The following is a 9,852-nucleotide window of genomic DNA, read 5'->3' on the forward strand; positions in this document are numbered from 1 at the left end:
AATCACAGTATGAACTGTTTGTTTATTATTTATTTTAGTTTATTATTTTATTTGTTTCTGTTTTTTGTTATTTTCTTTTAAATTATGTTGTTACTATTTTTTATTCTTATTATCAATTTATTTTTATTTATTAGCAGTTGTTTATTGCTATTTTTACTACAATTTGTTTATTCTTGAATCATGATCATTGTAAAATAGGTTTAGCTTCATGGTTTGTTAACAAAATGTTAGCATTTGTCCTTTTAAAAAAATCTGTCATAAGGTTATACTACTGTGGTGCACTAACTAGTTGCGTACTGTTTGAGTCTAAATTCTTATGAAGTTAATGAAGTTATAAAATGTTTCCTTAAGGAGTTTTTCATCAACATCGGTGCGCATTTGCAATTACGCACCGAATCAGTATACTGGGTAATTTCCCTAACTTGTCACTAATTGTTATTCGAAATTTCGTTTCACTTTTCAAATACTAAAAAAACATAGTTGAAAAAAGGCAAATAAAGCTGAAAAAATAAACAATAAAGGATAAAGATATTGCATTTTTTTACTTCTTTTTTTTTTGGGTGGCACGCATGCGCCAGCGTCCCTCCCCACGCTACGCCCCTGGTCAAAAGTGATATCTAAAAAAAAACTAAATTTAATTAAACAAAAAAACTTAAAAAAAATTCAACCCGTGCAATTTTATCCCCTTGTACAGAAGTGTCTTCGTGCAATTTTGTGCCGTCGTGCAAATTTGACAGCTACCAATTATTATCAGTTCATAAAACATTTGTATTTATAAACTTTTTAGGGTTGCCAAAGGTTTTTGAAAAAGTTCTTCCAGATTTTTAAAAATTACAAGCTTTTGGTTTATTTATTAGTATAAAAGTAAGTTTAAGGTAAAAACTGTCTTAAATAGTATAACAACATTGAAAACTTTTAAGCTACTATAATATGATTTTTTATTTTAAAAGTCTTATGATAACAAAAACTTTTTATCTATATGATAGAATTTTTGTGTCAAATCAAAATTGCGTTACTTTACATGTAAACGTTGTTTAAAATTCCAGCTTTTTAGTGATTTTGTTAAAAATCAGGTTCTTGTCAACATTTCTTAAATTCCAAGTTTGTTAGCCTAAATTGTTTTTGGCAACCCTGACTAATATTAAAAACAGTGTAAAATTTAGGTTATTATAAATAATTCAAACCATCAACAAACGATTGCAGGTTTCAACTCGAGTCAAGCTCGAGTATTTATTTGAATCCAAGTGTAAAACATATTTTTGATATCAAATGCTGTTTGTAACAATCGGTTTTATACTCTTTATCAAAATCGGCGAAAAAAACAAACTAGAAATTTAAGCAAAAAAAAAGATTACCGTTTAAATAACACCAAACCCATGGTGTTCAGTATTCATGCTAACAGGTAGGTTTAAAAAATTTAAAAGTTTAAGTAGTTTACAATATCTTTAACTTCATTTTATAATGTCCAGTTTGATTCTTAAATTCGGAAAATAATATTTACTTTTTACTATAGAAACTGTGTATATTTACGACCTACTTGTAGATAAATATTTTCGGTTGCCTATTAAAAACCAAGGTAAAAAACCACAACACAAATGTCATTAGTAAATTTAAGAGTTGTAATTAAATATTTTCTGCACTAATAAAAACTTACAACTTTATTAAATTAAGTTTTCTACATATAGAATTATCAACTTCAGCAATACTAAAGTAAAATGTTGTACCATGTAAGTATACTATAATAAGTAAACCCGATTGTATTAACATTGTAAAAAAACTTCACTTAAATTTTACATATAATTTCAATAATATTAAATAAATAATTGTATTTCCAAATGTTTTGTAAGACTCCGTAAAACTGTGCTCCTTATTAGCACAGAAAAACGAAAGTTTTTAATAAGTTGAGTACTTTTTGAATTGTTAATTTATTTGTTTTATTTTTAATTTTTTTTTAAGCTACAAGTTAATGAAATAGTTTCGAGAATTAAGGTATGAAACTACAGAAAAATAATTCTAAAGTATTTGCATCTTGTAAATAACAACAATAAATTAATTGTCTAAATATTTTTCTGTATATAAAAACAATTTAAATTAATTTTAATATAAACCATTACTTCAAATGCAGGCTGTTTAGCTTTAAAAATATATTAATTAAATAAATTAACATGAAAAAATTAAGAAAAAAAACTACTATAAATTATTTAAATAAAATTAATTTTGCTAAAAACTTGTTAGTGTTTTAACACGCTTGAAAAATTGTCATTATATTTAACGTTGTTGAAAAGTTAGTTGGTCATTAGGAAAACCATCACTTTCAATTATAAGAGCTCTTTCTAGAATTATTCTTCCTTCTTTGTACCTTCAGTAAAATACAAAAAAAATTAAAAAGATAAATGCATTAATTTCATTTCATTTTATCAAAATAACAATTTATTAATGATACATGCTTGTAATTTTGTAAGAGAAGTTAAAATCTGGAAGTTATAATTCTCAACTTTAGTTGTTATCCATCATGTTAACTAAGGCAAAATACAGAATGTATCTAAACTTAATAATATTAAAAATACCGAGACTAATTAAATTATAGAGCATAGACTAAAACTTTACAACAGTTTTTATTTACTTATTAAACTTTTCTAAAAGTTAAAAATTTACTGAACAACTTATTTCTCCTACGTTTTAACCTTTGAACCTCAATATTTTCACTGATTGATTTTTTTAACTGTTTGATATACAGTGACCTGTCAACTAGGTACGCACTTACTAGGTACGAACTGCCGGTATGGTACGCACTTTTAAGCCAAAAACGATGTGTTCAAAATGCTTTTTTTATTTTACTTTGAAATTAAAACGCAAACCTAGAAGTACTAAAACAAAGTTATTATATTTAATATATATATTTATTTATTTATCTAATTATATAAAAAAAATAGTTTATACAGCTGTTTCATACATGAAATATAAAATTTCATGTATAAAACAGCTGTATAAACTATTGTTTTTATAAAATTAGATAAATACATAGCTACAATTTAATTTGTCGAGCACTATCGACCAGAATTTTTTATAAAATCTTTAATATATATGTATATATATATATATAAAAGTTTATTTAAAGATGCAAAACTCAAAGAACTCGAGTTTCGTGACTATTCACTCATCAGCTTCAAAACAAGTTTAAAATAAAGCACAAAACAAAATCACCAATGAAAGTAAAAATTTTTTGCATAAATAGATTATGACGTAATTTTGAAACTATCAAAAACCATGCAAAACGGCTTGTGCAAAAACTAATCTACCAACAGACATTAAACTAGCAAAAATTCATATAACTATACGATACAAACTCGCTTCTTTTATTTTGAACTTGTTTTGAAGCTGATGAGTGAATAGTCACGAAACTCGAGTTCTTTGAGTTTTGCATCTTTAAATAAACTTTTTTATTAATAAAGCCCTCAAGGTGGGCTCAGTGTGAAAAATTTAATTTATTAAGTTAAATAACTTAATTCTAATTGTATATATATATATATATATAGAATTAAGTTATTTAACTTGATAAATCAAATCTTTCACACTGAGCCCACCGTAAGGGCTATATTAATAAAAAGGTTTATTTCAAGATGTAAAACCTAAAGGACTCGAGTTTTGTGCTTATGCACTCATCAGCTTCAAAACAAGTTCAAAATAAAGCACAAAACAAAACACACAGATGAAAGTTAAAAATTTAGCATAAGTAGATTATGACGTAATTTTGAAACTATCAAAAATCATGCAAATCGGATTGTGCAAAAATTAATTTACCAATCGACAATAAACTGGCAAAAATTCATAAAACTTCAGTGAGTAACTATATTTTAGGACAGATAATTGAAAGTGATAAAGATAAAACTAAGATAAAAAGTTAAAAATTGCTCAGTGTAAAAGATTTGATTTATCAAGTTAAATAACTTAATCTCTTATATATATACTTGTTTTTTTAAGTCCGTTGATGGTGAGAGAGGCTCTCCACTTTTCGTAGGTGCCAATTATAGAACTAAAATACACAAAATAAACTTTTGCTTGGGACAGCTGTTTCTGCGTATAATATATAATATTTTGTATTACACGCAGAAACAGCTGTCCCAAGCAAAAGTTTATTTTGTGTATTTTAGTTCTATATATATATATATATATATATATATATAAAATAAGGTTATTATTTAAACTTGAACACCTTCTACTGAGCCCATGAAGTATTTTAGAGTCACTTAACTGTTGTTTTAGTTAATTTTAGTTGTTTGAAAGTTGGATGGTAGGTCGATTTTTGTACTGAATTTTTGTAATGCACAATATTACGACATACTGTTTTTTTGTATAACTTTTGCATCTATGTTTAGCAAAGTGCTTTTTATTTTAAATTTAAGTGGCTGATGATTAAGGCGTCTAGTCTTATAAAACATATGTACCAGTATTTTTAAAATCTTATTTTTTCTAATAAATAAATAAATATATATATATTAAAGATTTAAAAAAAATTCTGGTCGATAGTGCTCGACAAATTGAATTCGAGCTAAATATTTATTTACTTACATTTTTTATATAAGTAAATATATAAGATGTAACGTTATAAGGCGTTAAATCCTGGAGATCCTGATAAGCTAAGCTTATCGGAATGTATACCACAGATGTTCTTGTGCTAAAACTTTATTTCAACTAACGGCGTTTCACTGCTCTCAAATAAATTTAAGAACAGATCTACGGAGTCTATAAAATGTTAACACACATTAGAAAAAAAGCAGAAAAAAGCATGTATAATTATGTATAGTATTTATCTAGGTAGTAACTATAAATGGACTTTATGGTTTAAAAACAAAGTTTGGGATAAAAGCATAAAATTATAAAATTGTCTACAAAAAAAACAAATTTAATAAAAGTAGGCACTAACCTCAAAAAGCTCTAAGAATAGGCAAGTGTTAAAAATGAAAATTAAATTGAGTTGTGCAGAAATGTTACGTCATAATAATTTTAACAAATTGTTCAATAATTTATACAGCTTAAAAACATGAAGTATTAAACTTGCAAGTATATGTGAGTTTTGTGAAATAAATTAGTACATAAATAGACAGAGTTATTTAAAGTAGAATCGTCGGTTAATGGGACAGATATTCGATAAATCTTGCCGCTTATTCAGAAGTAGGTCTTTATCTTTTGCTGCAATTACTGCTCTTTCTGTATTGCAAGTCGGGCAAATTCTACTTACTCCGTTGGATGCATGTTTGATCTTTGAAACAATACTGTCTATTTATGTACTAATTTATTTCACAAAACTCACATATACTTGCAAGTTTAATACTTCATGTTTTTAAGCTGTATAAATTATTGAACAATTTGTTAAAATTATTATGACGTAACATTTCTGCACAACTCAATTTAATTTTCATTTTTAACACTTGCCTATTCTTAGAGCTTTTTGAGGTTAGTGCCTACTTTTATTAAATTTGTTTTTTTTGTAGACAATTTTATAATTTTATGCTTTTATCCCAAACTTTGTTTTTAAACCATAAAGTCCATTTATAGTTACTACCTAGATAAATACTATACATAATTATACATACTTTTTTCTGCTTTTTTTCTAATGTGTGTTAACATTTTATAGACTCCGTAGATCTGTTCTTAAATTTATTTGAGAGCAGTGAAACGCCGTTAGTTGAAATAAAGTTTTAGCACAAGAACATCTGTGGTAAGTAAATATATATATATACTGTGTTAAACTTAAGTAAAACTAACACTAAAAGAACAAGAAAATAAGAAATGAACTTACTAACTGTATATCAAATTTATAAAACAAACATATTGCAGTCTGTTTATTTAAAGAAAATAACAAACAGTGTAATTTAAATTTGCATATACAATGATTAAAACAAAAACTTAAAGCTAGCCTGAATTATCCTGGTTAGCCAAAGTGATCTGAGATTTCAGTAACCATGATAAATTACATATAAACAAAGTTAATACAAAGTAAACTTATAAAATAAATAAAATTGTTAAATACTCTTTCTTAAATATATTACTATAAAAACAACAGTCTACTATGAACACCACGCAATTTTCTAAGAAAAGAACACTATTTTATTCTGGAAGACAACCAGTTAAAATGCAACAACTTTTAAATAATAAGTAAGCAGAATGAAAACTTCATAACCCTAAAGTAGCTTTTATGGTAAAAAACAATTTAACAGGCATGATAAGTATTTTCATAAATCTTTAGTTATTCAAAGTTAGTAATTAACTATATGTCCCATGTTAATTTCAAAGGTGCAAGGAAATACAAGATAGATTAAAAAAAACTTCGTGGGTTGAATATAAAGCATACATATATAAACACATATATCAAATACATATTTAACACTTCTAATACACATAATTTCAACATACATGTTGTTTGTAAACTTTATAGTGTTTGTATTAGGCTTACTATATGTAATTAAAGACAAAAATCTACTAGGTACGTACTGCTGGTTGGGTACGCACTTTTGTGCTGTGTTCAAAGTGCGTACCTATTTGGCGGGTTACTGTATTCTAAATTCTTAAAAAAATACTGATAAAATAATTCAAAATAAATATAAATTAAGAAACATTTATATTATAGTATACAATTTTTTTAACTACTTAGTCATGGGCATTAAAAAAGGTCCTGTGAAACCGATTTATAAATTACTTGACTACGTTATTTAAAATTTTAGTAAGATTTTTAAATAGACTAAAATAAAACAAAGACTGAAAGGTATATAAAACGTTCTTAAAGTTTTCTTACTTTGATGAACTTAAAACTAATTGATCAGACTTAATTTATATTTTAAAAGTTAGCAGTGGTCTTAAATATACAAAAATTTAATTATATTAAACTAGCTTAGTTTCAATATATGATATAGTGTTTTTACTGTGTACTTTTTACTTTAGAGATTACAATAAAAGTTCTCGACTTAATATCAAGGAGAATAATTAAACTTCAAAGTTTTAAATTATATAGTCAGAACAATGCTCACTCGTTTGAAATAATTCAAATGAGATCCTCAATTAAATAAAAAAAATTGTATTCAAATAAAAATTTATTTTGAGAACCACTGTTTTGATAATAAAATTTAAAAATTTGAAGTGGTGTTTTTACTGTTATTGATATAATTTGTAAGGGCATAGAGGAAATGACTTTTTATAACTTGATCTTATTATTTAGAACTTAAACTACAAGTTGCTTAAAGTCGGAGAATACACTAGGTTCCTTATGGGAGGCGCAAACTTAAAGGGCCAAAAAAGACTTTTTTACCAAAAGTCTATCTTCTCCTACGTTTTTGAAATAGATACTTCAAATTTTTAGGAAATGTTCCTTGCAGTATTTTTGAAGATCTGTCATAAAAGTTTCATTAAAATTAAAAATTTTATGACAAGAAGTAACAAAAAAAAACTGTTTTTTTTATTTTTTGTTATAATGTTTTTTAAATTTTTTCTTAAACTGTTTAACTATGTATAGCAAAAAACATTTTCTAAAAACTTGTGGTATCTATCTCAAAAACGTAGGAGAGATATATTTTTAGTGATCTCTATTTATTTGCTGTTTTAGTAAGCACCTCCTATAAGGAACCTATTGTACTCCCTGACTTTAACCGACTATATCTCAAAAATTATTTTTGAAGTTTTAAAATCTGTAAAAAGCAACTTTTATCTTAGTTAAAACTCTAGAAAAAAAGATAAATTGTAAAAAAATTATTTACTCCTCCCTCTATGTCTTAACTGGGTAGCTGTCAAATTTGCACGAGGGGACAAAATTGCACAAAGATACTTTTGCACAAAGAGTCACTTTTGCACGAAGACACTTTTGCTCGAGCACAAAATTTTGCACAGAGACATTTTTGCACAGGTTAAATTAATTTTCATTAATTTATAATATTTTTATTAACTTTAATTTTTCTTTTTTTAGTTTTTTAACTATCACTGTTACCCCTAACCCTTATCCTCGGTCAGTATGTTATTTTTTAATTTTTATTTTTATAATTTTTTTTCTTAAATTTTTTTTTTTCTATTATTGTTACCCCTAACCCTTACCCTCGGTTGGTAGCTTTTTTTTTCTGTTTAATTATTTTTTTTTATAATATTTTTTATTAGTTTTTTTTTTTACTATCACTGTTACCCCTAACACTTACCCTCGGTCAGTAACTTTTATTTTCTTTTTTATTTTAATCAAATTATCTTTTAGTTTTCTTTTCTGTATTTTTTACTCTCATGCAAAAATGTAACTCGTGAAAAATTGACGCTTGGTGCAAATTTGACTTCGTGCAAATTTGGCTTCGTGCAATTTTGTGCACTCGTGCAATTTTTCTTTGTGCAATTAAGACCCGTTCCCGTCTTAACTAATTGTTCTCTAACTAAAAGCTAAAGATGCAAAAACAAACAATTTCTTATATTCTATATGTTTCTTACGTGTTATCAAAACAAAGGAAATTTATTTTCAATACATTAAAAAGCTTTTACTACAATTGTTTTTAATCTTATTCAAACCTTTCAATATTTAAAACAAACAATAGTTAAAAGTCAGTAGAATTTAAGAAGCTGTATGTGTTCGTTCATAATTAAATAAAAACTATTTTTTATTGAGTCTTTAGAAAAATATTCTATTGGTAATGTATTTTTCCAGAGTCCAAAATATATCATACAGTTTAAAATCAACTTGTAAAAATCTTGAGGTTTAAAGATTTAAACATAGGAAAAATAATTTTTTAAGTTATATTTTAATCTTGAGCTTTAAATTTTAATTAAGTTTGTATAAATAAATATCATCTATTTCAAATAAAAGCAAGTAGTTCTGAAGCTAATATATAAATTTGCTTATTTTTTAAATACACTTGACCTTTTCTATATTCACTTAAAACCTCGTAAAGTAAACTTAATACAAGTTAAAACTTTAATTAAAGTCATTGCCTCTAAACTTTATCTTACCTTTGAGAGTCTTCATCAGCGTATTCGTAAAACCATCCAAGTTTTGCTCCACAGTTTTTACAAGATACATCTCTTACATGGTGCTTCCCAGTCAACATATCCCGCTCTTGTACATCACTGTACTGCAAGTTCACCACCTAGCAGACAGAAATTACACAATGTATAAAAATTAAATGGCCAAACCTTATTTTGTAGAAATTAATATTAAAAATCTTTAAACCTATTGATTTTACGAATTTTTAATACTTCAAAAAATTAAACGATATAACATTTTAAAACAAACTTTTTTGAACAAGAACGCTCGACCAGTGGAGCCAGTAAATCTCGTTGAAATAAGTTGTTCTCTGTTAGTAAGTGATGCATCACAATTTCCACATAAAAACAATTTTGTACCACCTAAATGCTCCAAAAATATGCGACCCATTATTTATAATTAATATTCTAAACTATTACTTAATTATAGTAGTTAGTATTATCTGTATTATATACAAAACAATCTCTCTAAGACTTGTAACAATTTACACTAAAAACTTTACTTTACTTATAACACTGGAGAAATAGTAGTTTGTAAGTTTTTAAGTTGTCTTACATAAGACCTTAGCTTGGTTGGAAAGTCCAACACTTTTTAAATTTTACAATGAACGTTATTTTAAAGTTCAAATTATATACACTAAAATAAATTTTTTTTAACAAAAAACTTTTGAGATATAGACAGTTGAGGCCATATATGGTATGGCACTTTTTAACATGTCGATTTTATTTTGAAAGTCTTGAACTTAAGTATCAGTTGCTTTTTACCGTTTTGTAGTATTCAAATTTGTTTTTGAGATATGAGAGTACAAATTCGCAGAGCTAAATAGGTTTTTTATTCAAAGTAAAAAG

The 9,852-nt window shown here is 25.8% G+C and overlaps 1 protein-coding gene across 1 annotated transcript; it reads right to left on the reverse strand.

Annotated features, from left to right (window-relative positions):
* Positions 1-1,758: 1,758 nt before the first annotated feature.
* Positions 1,759-9,440, reverse strand: LOC145849777 (protein yippee-like 5). The gene is made up of 3 exons (XM_082954827.1): positions 9,254-9,440; positions 8,971-9,107; positions 1,759-2,359 (listed from the first exon to the last, which is right to left on the reverse strand). Exons 1-3 carry the CDS (start codon positions 9,392-9,394, stop codon positions 2,269-2,271), a joined length of 369 nt encoding a protein of 122 aa, XP_082810953.1. The 5' UTR covers positions 9,395-9,440; the 3' UTR covers positions 1,759-2,268.
* Positions 9,441-9,852: the final 412 nt, after the last annotated feature.

This window comes from Thalia democratica, chromosome 2 (assembly GCF_965202585.1).
Source record: "Thalia democratica chromosome 2, ktThaDemo2.hap1.1, whole genome shotgun sequence".
NCBI classification, from domain to species: Eukaryota; Metazoa; Chordata; class Thaliacea; order Salpida; family Salpidae; genus Thalia; species Thalia democratica.

Excerpts from the sequence above, each read along its gene's own strand:
- LOC145849777 (XM_082954827.1), bottom strand. The coding sequence starts at position 9,394 with ATGGGTCGCATATTTTTGGAGCATTTAGGTGGTACAAAATTGTTTTTA. Across the intron at positions 9,108-9,253 it reads GAGCGTTCTTGTTCAAAAAA|GTGGTGAACTTGCAGTACAG; the intron begins GTTTGTTTTAAA and ends TCTGTCTGCTAG. Across the intron at positions 2,360-8,970 it reads GCTGATGAAGACTCTCAAAG|GTACAAAGAAGGAAGAATAA; the intron begins GTAAGATAAAGT and ends ATTTTACTGAAG.